Source organism: Stegodyphus dumicola, chromosome 6 (genome assembly GCF_044657685.1).
Source record: "Stegodyphus dumicola isolate Sdum_Otavi_A_Nest chromosome 6, ASM4465768v1".
NCBI lineage: Eukaryota > Metazoa > Arthropoda > Arachnida > Araneae > Eresidae > Stegodyphus > Stegodyphus dumicola.
The window spans coordinates 211,565,322-211,580,534 of NC_140773.1; the positions used below are offsets into that span (position 1 = coordinate 211,565,322).

The 15,213-nt window shown below is 31.1% G+C and overlaps 1 protein-coding gene across 1 annotated transcript in view; it reads right to left on the reverse strand.

Moving 5' to 3' along the window:
* Positions 1-6,129: 6,129 nt before the first annotated feature.
* LOC118193249 (platelet-activating factor acetylhydrolase-like) overlaps positions 6,130-15,213 on the reverse strand; it is a 41,161-nt gene continuing 32,077 nt past the window's right edge. The window contains exons 6-8 of the mRNA XM_035364302.2: positions 12,116-12,292; positions 8,752-8,900; positions 6,130-6,353 (exon numbers count right to left, since the gene is read on the reverse strand). Of these exons, the coding sequence (XP_035220193.1) occupies positions 6,283-6,353; positions 8,752-8,900; positions 12,116-12,292 (397 nt within the window). The 3' untranslated portion in view covers positions 6,130-6,282. The remainder of the gene's footprint in view (positions 6,354-8,751; positions 8,901-12,115; positions 12,293-15,213) is intronic.

The following is a 15,213-nucleotide window of genomic DNA, read 5'->3' on the forward strand; positions in this document are numbered from 1 at the left end:
ACGCTCATGGATAAATGATAGAACTTGAGTAACAAAGGTATTGACGCAGATGACAATGCTATCAAGTCTCTTCAGGCAGGATCTAGTAATCAGAAAGAGCGATCTTAGATACGAAAATGGTAATATTGTAGAGTCATTTTTTTTTAAGCAGGAGACATGAAAAATATGCAATAACCTCTCCTGGACCTCTCGAATACGCACCGATTGTGCTAACGTTACACCACGAAGGCATGAGGAAAGGAAGGAGAAAATACCTCATATACTTTCCCTTTAAAGGCAAATTGGGGATTAAGGGACCCAATCGCCAAATCCTGGTGGTGAAGAATCATCATCCACCACTTGTCCCAGTTCGGGCGGCACTGTAGAGAAATTAGGATTTTTTTTAAGCAAGAGACGTGAAAAATGAGCAATGCCCTAGCCAGGACTCGAACCTGGACCTCTCAAACACGCACCGAGTGTGCTAACCGCTACAAAATGAAGGCATGCTCGAAGGAGAGAGAAAATAGAGCAATTTCTCCTATTTGGCTTTATTTGCAACAAGTGATAATGAACAATTTTTTAAATTTAATTTCCAATAACGTTTTGGCTATGGAGATTATGAAACCACCAGAATCACAAAGGCATCTTGAATGTAAGCATTGAAAAAAAATAACGGTCAATAAACGTTTACAAACCAAAAGAATATTTGGAACAACTATTAAAATTTATAAATAATGAAAAACAATTATTTTGAGAAATTTATGACTGTTATCGAAAAATATTTACTCACGTTATAGAAAGTTTCATATTTGATTGCTAAAAATAAACAGCCATATGCCACTGGAGAAGATCTTGTATTTCTTGCTACTAATTAAAATGGTAGAAATATTTCGAAGCAAATATTCGGAAAATCCCTCTGTCAAACGACACTTTCACCATTATAAATTGTGAAACTACTTCGAGCAACTTAATTACAGTCAAAAGTCTTTAATCCAGACTCATCGGGACTTCGGCGATTCCGGATTATCGATTTTTCCGGATTATAGATCATCAGTTTAAATCTGGTAAGATAGCATGCAGAAATTATAAAATTAAAAATATGAAACCGTAATTTATAAAATAATGAGCAATTATGATCTAAAGGGTATCAAAATTTACCAAAAAAGAAGATTAATATTTATTTGTTTACTTTATTAAACATTTCTTTCAACGCGTGCATGCGTAAAGCATACCTTACGCATAGCCGAAATTAGAAAATTGCAACCAGAAAACTATTTGATTTGTATTCGTGATATTTATAATGACGAGGAATTTGATTTAAATCATATCAAAGACGGAGTACATCGAGATTAAATACTACATTTAGTAAGGAATTATAAGCCGAATAAAATAAAAACATCTGCCCTGAAGATAACGATAGTGTTGACAGATCAACTTCCAGTTCATTGCGCGCTGCGACGTCCCCCCCTCCCCGCGCAGAGCAGGGTGAAATTGATAAACAGATTTCGGAACGGTTAGAGAAACAAAGGATATGCCTTTATCCATTTTTTGTAGCAATTCGTTTTTTGTTTGATGGACATCGAAACATACTTTCGTTTTCTAGATCCTTTGGGAGCTCCAGCATCGGAAATTCTATTTGACACAATCGAAAGTTCAAGCTTACTTTTATAAAATTGCTGTTACAGTCTGCAAAAAATAATAGGAGGATCCAATTCGAAGATTAAGGAACAACGCAATCATCAACATTAACTGAAATAGATAATTAGATAATTTTTAGCTTATACCATCCGTTATACATTAAACGCGCACGCGAAAACGAATTCTGCACTTGCGCAGACGCATATGCGCATTCGTAAATGTCTTGCGCGCACGCTTAAAACGCCTATATGCATGCGTCAACGCGGCGCATGCGCTGAAAGATTTTAGCTTTGAGGTCTGGATTATATATCATTCCAGATTATGGGTGTCCGAATTAACGACTTTTGGCTGTAGTAGGCTTAAAGAAAGCCCAAAATTCACAATTCATTTGGACGAAACAATTAATATTCCAAAACTACCTCAGTATATGTCAGATTAAAAAATAATAAAAAGACAATAAAGAGAAAAAGAACTGTTATTTTGTTGCCCGCATTTGGAAGAATAGGGTGGAAAATGATTCATCCGAAATGATTTAGAATCATTTTGAATCTATTAGTAAAGTACTTTTGTTTTCGTTATCAGGTTTTTTAAATTTGAAACCAGAGTTCACAAATTTGAAATCACCATGTTGTAGAGCGTTTTAAGCTGGCTGGGAGCTTACTGAAATATCGGTATCAAAATAATTATCACCAACTAAGGTCCTGAAAAGGGCATTATCTATATGTAGGTATAAAACCCGAAAGTTTTACACTAAATGAAAGTCACAATCCTGAACAAAATAAATAAATTAATTAAACCTTCCTACTTCTTTTCATACAAAACTATAGACTTTTTTGAATGATAAACGTTAAATTAGCCCCGAGGCACGTCCAATATTGATTGATTTAAAGACCTAAAAAATAACTAGAATCAGATGAGATTATAGAAAGTGTTTCAGAATAGGTAAGATCAGCATTTTACAGTCTTTCCTCAACTCTGAGGAAAACTTCCTCTGGAAATGCTTTGAGCTGTGAAAGTGAAGAAGCAGCAAATATGAATTTCCGGCCTGAAGTTAATCATTTAGACCCTTTATAAAGAATTCTTCTTGCGACTTTTTAATTCAATAATTCTCGGATTTCGGCAGTTCAGCTGCGCTTACTCTTTCTAGAGTTTCTGATTTCCCAGTTTGATGATGTCCATAAATCTTGGAATTTAAGTTGCAAAATAATAATCCTTAAGCTGCTGTATTTTCGCAAATCGAAAACGGTCCTTCCTATTCTTATGTGCACCGTAATATACTTGTTCTTGTTCGTAATATACTTGTTCTAGATGGAACCACCAATAGCATAGAAAAAACAAGTTTTCTTAACCCTTTGTAGAAGAAAAAGGACTGGATTGGATTATTTGGATTGCAGGAAAATACACTGGAACTGTTTGTCTAAGGCAGAGTTTTTCAAATAATGGTACATTACATTATTTCTGGTGGTAGAGTTTTCACACACAAGTTTTAATAAATATTCAGATTGAATGTAAAATGGCACACATTTTGTTACATTTAATTTTTATTCTTATTTATGTGACACAAAATTAAAAAAGTTTCAGCACCCTTGGTTGGTATTCATGTTAGACATGGGAAAAAACAGGAAAACTCCCAGTTCCTTTAGAGTATGATTTTACTCTAAAGCACTGCTGACTATGTCACTAAATCACATTTACAGAAAAATATTAAAAAATTGATTTTGAAATATTAAAATGATTATTTCCTTTTTTTAGATGTTAAGTATTTTATTAGATGCTATTAATTTTTGTAGGTGTTAATTATTTAGAATTAGAATAGCTTAATTCTATATCATCACCTGTTACAGTAATTTTCCTTAAAAACTAAAATTGGAGGAGTTTAAAAAATTAATACTGAAATGTATTTTACTGTTTAACATGTGAAATCTAACTTGGGTAGTAAGAATTTAACCTCGAAGCTCCAAGAAAGGGGTTAGGAAAGGAATTCTTTGTAATGGGCAGCTAGCTTTTACAAATACAAATCTCACATATTAATATAAATCTTATATTCTGAATTGTAAAGCTGACTTCATTTACTTTGCCATTATATTCAGAGATAAAATCCACAAATCTTCACTCTCTATTGCATTTTCATTAACTGAATTTTAAGTACTAAAAATAAATTTTCCCCTTGAAATAGATGACAACAAAGAATTTTTGTAATCAATCTTTAATTCTAATGTATGTGCTCCTGTATTTAAACACTGTCTACACTATAAAGCTTAATTCTATATCATCACCTGTTACAGTGATTTTCCTTAAAAACTAAAATTGGAAGAACAATATTCCCCTCCCGCCACCAAAATGAACAAACAAACATAAATAAAAAAATAATGAAACAATTTATGTAAAACGATACCTACTGCAGATGGAAGAACTAAACTATAGCAATTTGGAAGGAACATTGAACATTTGTTTATGTTTTAGAAACATATTATTTCTCATTAAAAAATGAATAATTCATATTGCAATTATCAATAAATGAAAAAATGCATTATGTTAAGTGAGGTGGCCAAAGTATGCCAATTATTACGGACACAAACCTTTTGCGTGGCAACATGCATACACAAGAATCTCTTTTTAAGTGAATTCCAGTTTGTCGAGAACGATCAACAAACTTTATTTTTATGATTCCTTCATGCATTTCCAAACTCAGCAATTGAATTTTATCTTCAGATATCAAACTGCGGTTATCTCCAGCTATTCACTCTGTATAAACTTCTTATCCTCTCTTTAAAACATACAGTCATGAGGGTTTTTGATGTTGGAGACGAGAAAAATGTGCAATGTCCTCACTGAGATCCAAATTCTGCACCTCCCAAATACGCATCAAGTGTGCTTCCAGTTACGCCATGAAGGCATGTGCAAAGGAGGGAGAAAATACTGTATAAGTTTATTAACAATATTTAGAAGTTTAACTGAGGTCAAGTGGCCTTCAATAATTTGTCATACTAAAATCTACGATTTTTTGCTGTACTTATGTTTAAGGAACTTTTTTCACAGGTTGTCTTTAAATATTAAAAAAGTTACATATATTAACTTGATGTACTTTTATTTTATCATAGTGAATAAATAAAACTATCGAAAATCTTGCATTTCGTTTGCTAAATGGGTATATATGACTTTTTTGCAATGTGAAATATTTCTTAGGATAGGTTGCACTTAAAATACCTAAAAAATATCTGATTGCTTTTAAATTTCATGCAGCAATTTTAAAAAGGATGCACATAAAATGAGTACCAAACTCAAAACATGCAGCATAATGCCAAATATAAGCTATGTGCTTAAACTACATCTGAACTGTAATTTCTGAGAAAAATTATTTTTTGTTTATCATCCATTTATTACATGCAGCTTATTCCAAATCTAATGTTGAGCAGCCTATTCTGATTTTGTCAATATTCTTGCTGATTTATCAACGATTAACAAAAATTGTATGAACAAATCACCTGCTGATTATTATTATTAAAAAAAAAAAAAAAAAGTCTGAGAGGGATACAGAAATTTTTCTTTACTAAGTCTAAATTTAAGGATGTTTAGTTTAAGAACAAAAGTGTTGGGTCAAAAATACTAAATTAGTTATCAAAGCAATTTCTATTATGCTATTATGAGCACTTTAAAAGTTCTCAGTGAAGCTGGAAGAGATTTCAACAAGAAAGATGATGAAGACGCTACAAAGAATGAAATGTCACATTCAACAGAAAATAATTTTTTTTTTAATGCTACTTTATTTCTGGTAGTAGCATAGATGAATATACAAAGTATTATGGACAACTTATTTTGACTGAGAAGTGCGAGAAGTACAGTGTGAATGTGTCTCGAAAATTTTGCTCCTCCTGCATTTTCTCATTTGACAATTTAAAATATGTGAAGAATACTTAGATCCTTGCACAGTGTATCATCTGTGAAGTTTAAACTTTAAAATTCTTTACAAAAATATTTTGGGGGTACTAATATTGCTGAAACATAACTGAAAAATATTACACAATCATTTTATGCATGGAGTTAATGAATATTAAACATTTTCTTATTAAACAAATATCGCAATTAAAATTAATTTGACTAAGTAAAATAATTCACATATTTTTTTGTTTTATCATTAGCAAAAGATCAGGCTTAATACAACCTATTCAAGATCTGATATGTTTCTATTTTAATTTTCTTAATTTAAGTTCATATTACATAACTCTTTCAGCTGCAGTAAAAGTCATAATTATTTGGATTAAAGTTTAATTCAATTAGGCAACATTTTAAAAGCTGAAATAAAATACAAGTGTTTAAATTTTAAATAAATTTTTAAATCATTAAAAAAATCACAAGTAAAGCAATTTGAAAATAAAAAATATATTTCATGTTAATTAAAACTAAAAATGAGTTTAAATCCTCTAATTTATGAACAGAATTCAAATTTTGTAATTAAAAAAAAAAAAAAAAAGAATTGATTTGGAACACAGAATAAATTTATTACACAATGCATGTTAATAAAATAAAACCATTTATTCAAAACATATAAAAATGCTTTACATAAATATATTTAAATTTCATTGCATATAAACATATTTATAATTTCATTGCACATAAACAAATATTAAGCGAGCATTTTTTTGCACAGTAGCTTTTTATTAAAAATTAATCTTCATCTACAAGATATTTTTCTCTTAAAGAAATAAGTTTGCTAGAGCTAGCTTTCACACAGCCACCTAAAAAGAGTAAAAAAATAATATTTTAAAAACTTATAAGGCAAATCTTTGGTATACTGAGCTCAACCTAAAATAAATATTTATATAATAAAATATTTGCAAAATAATAACACAGAATAGGCAATTTAATTAAAATTTACACAATAATACTGCTAATAAATAAACATAATCAATGTTACAGAAATTAATAGAACACCTCTGATCTTCCTTCCTTCCTCAATGGCCTGGCAGCCCAGGGTGGGCACTAGCCTTCTCAAGAAGCTTTTTCTAGGCCGATCTTCTCCCTGCTAGTTTTTTCTCATTTTTGGTCTTTAAGACTGGTAGGTCATTTTTTAGGCAGTCCAACCATCTTAGATTTGGTCTACCCTTTTTCCGTGTGCCTGTTGGTCTGTCGAAGCGTCTTCATCCATTCTGATAACATGACTTGCCCATTTTATTCTTTGGCATTTAATGAAGTTAATGATGTCAGGTTCATTATATGAGCGATATAGCTCCAAATTTGGTCTTCTACGCCATAAACCATAAACATCCAATCTAACAATATATATAAAGTGAAAAATAATATATGTAAAGTGGAATGTTGGATCACTAACACCTCACTTCATGAACAGTTCAATTGATGAACAAACTACCTGAACAAAAACCTATGTCAAATAGATAACCTAGATAAATTTAAGATGAGCTATGTCACATAACTAACATACAGGGACTTCTGGAAAAATAACTTTAATATTTTCCATTGCTTGACTCTCATTAACCACACCTGGCAGCAAGTAACTTACAAAACTATGGCTTGAAAGAAATTGCAGATAGATTGGATTGAAGACAGTGACTTAGAGTACTTAGATACTTTTTTTTCTTTTCTTTTTGGTCATCCATGATTTTGTGTCTCTAGACAAAATCCTCAGCTAGGAAGTTAACAGTGAAGACACGGAGAAGTTACTAGATTAGATTAGATTAGATAGATTATAAAACTAGATAGATTTTTAAAATGAGTTCAATAATTCTTATTGAGCTCATTTTTATAATATTCTAGTAAATTATTACTAGAATTACTACAACTTCAGAAGAAGCAACAAAGGGTATTTTCAATTATAATGTCATATCTCCCTTTAGAAACATTTTAAAACATAGGACAAATTTGAATAAAGGCCCAAGGAGTCTCAAGCAAAGTTGAGTGGTGCTCACAGACAAAGAAAATATGAAAGAATATGCCCCCTAGAGAGTTATCTGATGTTTTCATAGAAGGAAGTTTCATATCCAAACAATAACATCTTCATTTTCCTGTCTTCTTCAAAACTCTACTTGTATACATAAATTACGTTCTTGTCTATTTTATCTGCTTAATATGATTTCTATTGGTTTGGAGTTATGAACTTGTGCACAAAGTAATAAACAGTACTTTGTGCACAAGTTTATAAACAAAATAAGCCTAAAGTCTAAACAAGCAGTCGTTTTTTGTCCAAAAATGAAATTAATCCATTTTACAATAGTTCCTATGGAGAAAACTGCTTTGGTTTATGAACAACCTTCATGAACAAATAAAATGAGTGAACTGAGGTTTCACTGTATAAATATTCTATTTGCCTATGTACATATATTTTTTTGAGGAAAAAAGTAATACTTTTTCAATGATGTATCACTATATACAAGTCAACAGAAATTTAAAAAAAAAAAAAAAATCACAACACTTGCCAAACATCCTGGTTTTCTGGGAAAATTAAATTTTTTGGCAAAAGTCGCTGTCCAAAAATGATGTCACAGGACAGTGTGTTACTCCCTTTTGTTCCTTTAAAATCAAATTTTGGGGATGGAGTACAAAATGAGAGATTCTTTGTTCCTGATTTTTAGTTAGAACAACTACTTTCCTCTTGCAGGAAACTACTTTCTCTATGTGCTTGCTTATCCTTCTCCTGTGAGAACATTGATTTTCTTGAAGACAGTTGGCAGCCTCATTCTATTTAATATGTCTCCAGATATCCATCTGTTCACAATTTTATGATTATTTTGTTGTACTCTGTCCCATCATTTTGTTACCATACTTCCTGGACATGAATTTGAATGGATTCCCTTGTTTTTCTGGAGTGTAGCTTGTGTCGAATATTGTGGTGGATCCATATGTGATGTTTTCTTTTGCATGCTTTAATGACATTCCATATGTGCATTGATTTCAAATAAGCCCTTTGAAATGTATAATTCTTAAGCCTTTAAAAGCAAATAACTATTCCATTATATGTAAATTACTGTTTGCATATAATTGAACAATAAATGACATGTCAATTTACAAAATGTTCTATTTTGAGCTTAAACCATCTCTTTATACAGAAGATCATTTAAAATAATATTTATTTTAATATACTATTAGCTATAAAATAAAAACATACAAAATTATTTATACCTGTAAATGAACCTAAATACTGCAGAATTATATCTGCAGAAAGATCCAGAGCAGCAAATCTTTCTATTCTAAAACAAGCTTTTGCAGGTAAACAGAATGGATATTTTGGCACAAATGGAGCATCACATAAATCTCTATGATATGCTTTCCTATATTTATATGAAAAATGATATATATAAATACTTTATAGCTTGCAACCATGAAATTAAAAACAATATTAATAATCCACACAATCTCATATTGTACTAATAGAAATTGCTAAATCCAGTACTTAATGGAATATGTTTTCTTTGTTCTGGATAACAATATAGAATTTTTTCAGTGGTTTCTTGATAATATACAAATTGCAGGAGAAGAATTAAATTTTATTTAAAGGATAACCACTTACTACAATTTGAATAACTACCCTCAACTAATAAACCTTGCTCATTTAATTCAAATGATGCAGGGTAATTTTACCAAATATGGAATTTTCTCTTATAGAATTTCAACTTCCTTTTACATTTTATGGATTGGCAAATTTGCTGTTGCCAAAAACTATTGCATCAATTCAGGCATAGCACCTCCCCAGATGTCTTTGCACTTTTCCGGACATTTTTGCTAAAGTGACTGCAGATTATGATCCCTCCTATGCGAATTTCTGCATTTTAACACAGCAGTGAACCACATACTGCAGTTTTTTTCATCTTTGATAAAAATCTCTGACTTTGCTTTCCGCATGCATAGAGCATAATGTGGCTTGTTTAAAGGCATCATACGGCTCTTTTCATTTCCTTCTTATTTTGGAATTGTGGTGCCAAGGTTACATGTGATGCTGAGTTTGCACAATTTTTTTTCAACAAAAACAGATTGTCAAATACATGCATTTGAGAACAATATGCAAATAAATAAGAGGTGTGCAAATCTTGTAGGCTAAAAGAAGACAAAAAAATACAAGGTACAGAATGAATTGTTCAAATAGGTGTAAAAGATACACAAAGAAACATTTTTCTCCAAAGTCCACAATGAGCTTGAAACTTTTTGATGGGAATGCAAATATGGAAGGGGGGTTGAGTAAGTTTGTAAAGCAACACTAATTTTGATTAGAAATTCATAATTTGAAAAATATGCATACATTACATTAATAGAAACATTTTTATGATAGTGAGAAGATTAAATATTCTCAGAGTGAGGATCTATAAAACATATACTTAAAGCATATTTGAAGAGAAAATGCATTAAAGTTTCTACTAAGTTTAATGCATTCAGAGCATGTAATGTAATCAAACGCATATTGGGCTCAACGTAGAACAATATATTTTAAGAAATACAGCATTCTGGCAAAACATTTGTAACAAAAAATAGCAATTAAAAGCAGTAAATTAAAAAAAAAAAAAAAAAAAAAAAAAATGCTATATATATACAAAGTATCAATATAAACATTTGCTCAATGCTATTTAAAAATTGAAATAAAAATGGATGATCAAAGAATCCCCTCATTAAACACACACATTTAAAATAATTTTACATCATTAATTTTATACTATCAGGTTCAATGTTTCTTCTTACCTTCTTCGGAAACATACAATGACCTGACTAGAACAGAGAGCTTACTAAAGCTATGTTCACTAATTGTAGTAAGTGGACAGGATACAGACGAAGGGTATACAAAACCCTTTATTTTTTTCTTTATATACAATGACTTCCGTACTTCGGAATACAATGACCCTCCACTCGGGGTCTAACTTAAAAGATATCAAAATAAAACTAAACTCTAATTTAACTTTAGAATAAGATTGGCCTTATAATAACAGAAAGCGTATGTAGCACAGAGACTGTGAACACTACAATACGTTTAATTTATCAAGAGGATTAAAACCTCTGGCCTGGAAGGCAAAGTAGCAACTGCGTAACTTCTAAGGTAAGCAGCCTGCTTCGAACTCACGGCTTCCTCTCTTCTGCTTGGCAAAAAGGCCACACTTAAATACGTGGCGTTCGCCAGACAACTTTGCATAAAACTCCTTCACGCTTATAATTCTGGCCGGAAGTAGAAAATAAGAAGTGATAGTAAAGATTTAAAATAAAATAAACGTTAGTAAAACTTAAGATCCTTACAATACTAGTAACTCCCAAGCCTTGTTCCTTCTTATGGACCATACTCTCTTAATTAACTGCTCTTATTATAATTTTCCACATCTTCATTTTAAATCATTATGTAAAAAAAAAGGCATTTCACACATAAATAATAACATTGCACATCAAATTCATAATACAAAGGAAATATAATTTTGTCTAATTTCCTTGAAATTTAAATTTAAATTTTGAGAGTTAAATAAATGTAAAATTTGGATCTTAATGAATGAAATACACTTATCTCTATTTAATGATTCAGAAAGACGTTTCTGAATAGTAATAGGCTAAATTTAATAGTTTATCCTATTACTATTCAAAATAGTAATAGGCTAAATTTAATAGTTTAGCCTATTACTATTCAGAATAGTAATAGGCTAAATTTATAGTCTTGTCGTATCATTTAATATTTTAACTTTTCAAAGCAGTTTTTCAAATTTTGAAAATTTATAGTTTAAGAATAGCGCTATTATTATATGGAAACAATAAAATATTAAACTAAAAATTTTTGCACATGCATCTGTATACTTATTACATATAATAACATTTTAATTATTTACGTATTTTCAGACTAATCTCCAATTAAGAGTACATTGGATGGCTTATTACTTACGGCATTGGTTAACAATATTTGAATATTACTAGCAGCAAATTATCTTATTCAATAATTAAGTAAACTATCACATTTTATTGATTAACCTTTTTATAACTACTGTCAATTTTTTCATTCAAAGTTGCAGAAATAGTATCTGATACTGAAAGTTATCTTCACCTTCTCAAAAAAAATTTAAATTAGTTCTCCATCTCAAACAAAGGAAATAATACATAATTAAAATAAATTTCAAATCTAACAAGTAAAAACACATGGGAAATGTTCTACATACATTTTTAAAATTAAGTACTAGGATTCATCATTTAAAAAACATACACTTACATATATTTTTTAATAGTTCTAGACATAAATTTCCCTTTTTGCAACAGTTTACCTTGGTTTAGTAACTTGGTAAGTATAGCTTGGCTTTTATACAGAAAATTCTGAGAGCCTGTTTTCAATTATTCATTTTGGCACAAAAGCTAATTAACACAAAAGACAGTTTTCCATATTTTGGTACATTCTGAAATTTAACTTTTATAGCAAATTCAATACTAAATTTCTAGTTTGCTCAGCATCTCTAAGCAAAGTATGGTCAAGATTAAAAAATATGAAAGAAAATAAAAAATATACATAATCAAGATTATAAAATAAAAAACTCACTTCATAGTCACAAATATTCCATCTCTTGTCATTTTCTGAAGACATTTTATCACTTTCATTGATTCTTCAGTTTGGAAACTCTTTATCAGGAGACAAAGGAATGGTTTGGAAATCATAGAAAAAGAAGTCTGGTCTTCAAAAAAAGGAAACATCCAAGGATCAAGAAGAATACCAGCTCTATTATAAAAATATTACACCATGAAATTATTTTATAAGAACTAGAACTCTAGAATCATATTTCCAAAGCAATGTTATTTTTAAAATATAATAAAACTCAATATCACAAATTTAGTTATCTTTTGCTAAATTCCAAAATATTTTAATATTAACTAATAAGAAATTACTTTTTTCTTGTATTTTATATGAGTTCTTCATCATTTTATCTATTTTCAGTATGCAGAAAAAGTATTTCGTTGTCAATAATGCAAATGTAATTCTCTTTTATCTTAAATTAAAAGAGAATTACATTTGCATTATACAGCTTATATTAAGGTACCTGGTTTGGTTTATTTGATTATGGCAAAGCACTTGAAGAGTATCTGCTTAAGAAGAAGGATGCTTGTGCAGAAAATTTCTAAGAGAAACTGGCTCATATACATGTTACACATGGAAAAAACCACAAAATCGCCTATGCAGTAAGTTTGTTCACCAGGATTTCAACCTCAGACTGCAGTGCTCAGTGACTTTACAGCTCAATTGCAGCTGGGTACACGAAGGGAACTGAACAGGTTTACATATTTGTTCTTGGAAATTACTTCAGTTGCCATAGTTCCAATCCTCAAATATTATTTCATAGCATTTACACATTCTTATTCACATAAAAGACTACCAAACATATAGCTGTGTTAGCTTTGCTTCTCACCGATTGGCGGGTGGTGTTCGGACCCGAGGACAAATATCCAGAACCGACTGCTTGCGGGAAGAGACCTGGTGTTTGATCTAAGGGTTCGTTCTGCCGACACCTGACCTGGAGGACGAATGTTCGGAACCTGCTGGAAGCCTCTGTAGACAGCATGAACCATGCGCGGGAGATCATCGTAGGCAGAGGTAAAAGGCAGGAGAACTGGTGTTTGACCGAAGGGCGGGCGTTGAGGGAATGGCTTCAGGTTCGCCAGTTTGCGTCTCCCTCAGTTCAGCGTCAGCCTCCTCATGGCACCTGCTGGTAACTATGCACAGCTGAGGCTCAGGTCTCAGTTGGCATAGGCTAATGATGCTGGAGAACTCATCCCTTGGGATCGACTGGTAGGAATTTCCGGGACCGACCAGAAATGGGAGGAGACCCAGGGTTCTTCTAGACTACTGGCTGAACTTGTGTCCTGACAGCTTCGGTTTCTTGGGTATATAATCAGACTTCAGAGGACTAGAATTATAGGTTCAGCCTATGGTAGGTGCAGGCTTGTCAGGGGCCGTACTGGTACTGTCCTGTCTATTGCCTTTACTGTGGGGAAGCTCTCATGTAGATATTAAGCGCTGTGTCGGGGGGTAGGAGGACAGCTCCCCGCGCAGCCCTCAGTGTGATGGATTGTGGCCATGAACATGAGAAGTCCCTGCGGGCTGTTCGGTGGGTTAGCGCCCCGCTGACACAGTCATGCGAGTGGGGCTGTAAATCATGTTAAAGCAATTCTCTGAAGCAGCCAGGTTATGAATAGTCCCAAACTTGGTGTTAATGTGCTTCTCATAAAATACAACTTGCCATTTATTAGTGCTTGGATGCATCTATGCTTTATTTGAACAAAATACATAGTATACAAGAGGATGCTCAACAAGTTAACTTTTAAGAAAAAAGAGAATTCAATTAGTAATAATACTTTAAACATAAGTTTCTGAAACACTCATAAGTCATGGATATTTCAGATATACAAAACCATGAAAAATGAAATAATAATATAATATGAAAACTCAATGACAAATATGAAATATAACAAATATCTTATGAATATGAAATATACTTGTGATATTATCACGAGTATGCAAATATAAAAAAGAAGAAAAGTGGATAGTGGATAATCTAAGAATCCACTTGCTTTTTCAGTTATTTAATGTTAGACTGTAATTCACAGAAATGTTTCAGGCATCAAACAAGAGATATTTATTGCAATTTTGTTTCTGTATCTTTGTTAATGCAAATCATTATGTTGGAAAAAAAAGCATGTCAAAGAGAAATAGTAATACTATACATGAAATTCATAATAAAAATGAAACAGAAATTTTCTGATTGTCTTGGTAATTAAAATTAAAATTTTGAAAGTTAAATAAATGTAAAACTTGGATCTAGATGAATAAATTACAAATAAAACACATTTATATATATTAAAGACAAAAAGAGTCTTTAGTTTAATTTTAACAATGTATACCCTTGTAGTATCACTTATCGTAAATTTTCAAAGCAATTCATTGATGCACAAGGCATTTATTGTCAATTAAAATACTTCTCATAAATCATTAATTCCCATTATTATTATTTAATGATGAGTCACTTCTGGTGATATACAAATGGAAAATTCCAGAAAATAACATGGACATATGTCATAAGCATTGGTACTGAGTCAGTTCCAACCCCAACCTAAAGTAGCACAAGGCTGTTCTCAGTTTTAATTACTGGTATGTTCATTTCTACTCTTTATGAACTAGATCAGTGGTTTTCCATGCTATGACAGAAGACTTCCACAGGAAACATAAGCAGCTCTTAAGGTAAAATTAACAAATAATATATCCATGCAAGAATGGATTTGACACATAATCAAAATTGTCAAATCTTAGTGATAAGAAAAAAGGGCACTGAAATCTGTTAATTGTATATTTGGTTTTGTTAGTCCTTGTGTAAGCTCATATTTACTTTGATTTTATTTATCCTTATATAAACTCCTACAATACATAAACCAGATTTTGATTTTTAATAAATTTAAAAAATGCATTGACAATACTCGAAAACAGTAACTTTGTAAATGGAAAGAAGGCAAATCACAGAAATGACATAATGTATGAAATGAACCAAACAGATCACAGGATTTAGGAATTTAATATGGCACACATATATATTATTAGCTTTCTACTTTCTGACACACTCCAGAACTAATTTTAATATGTAATAATAATAC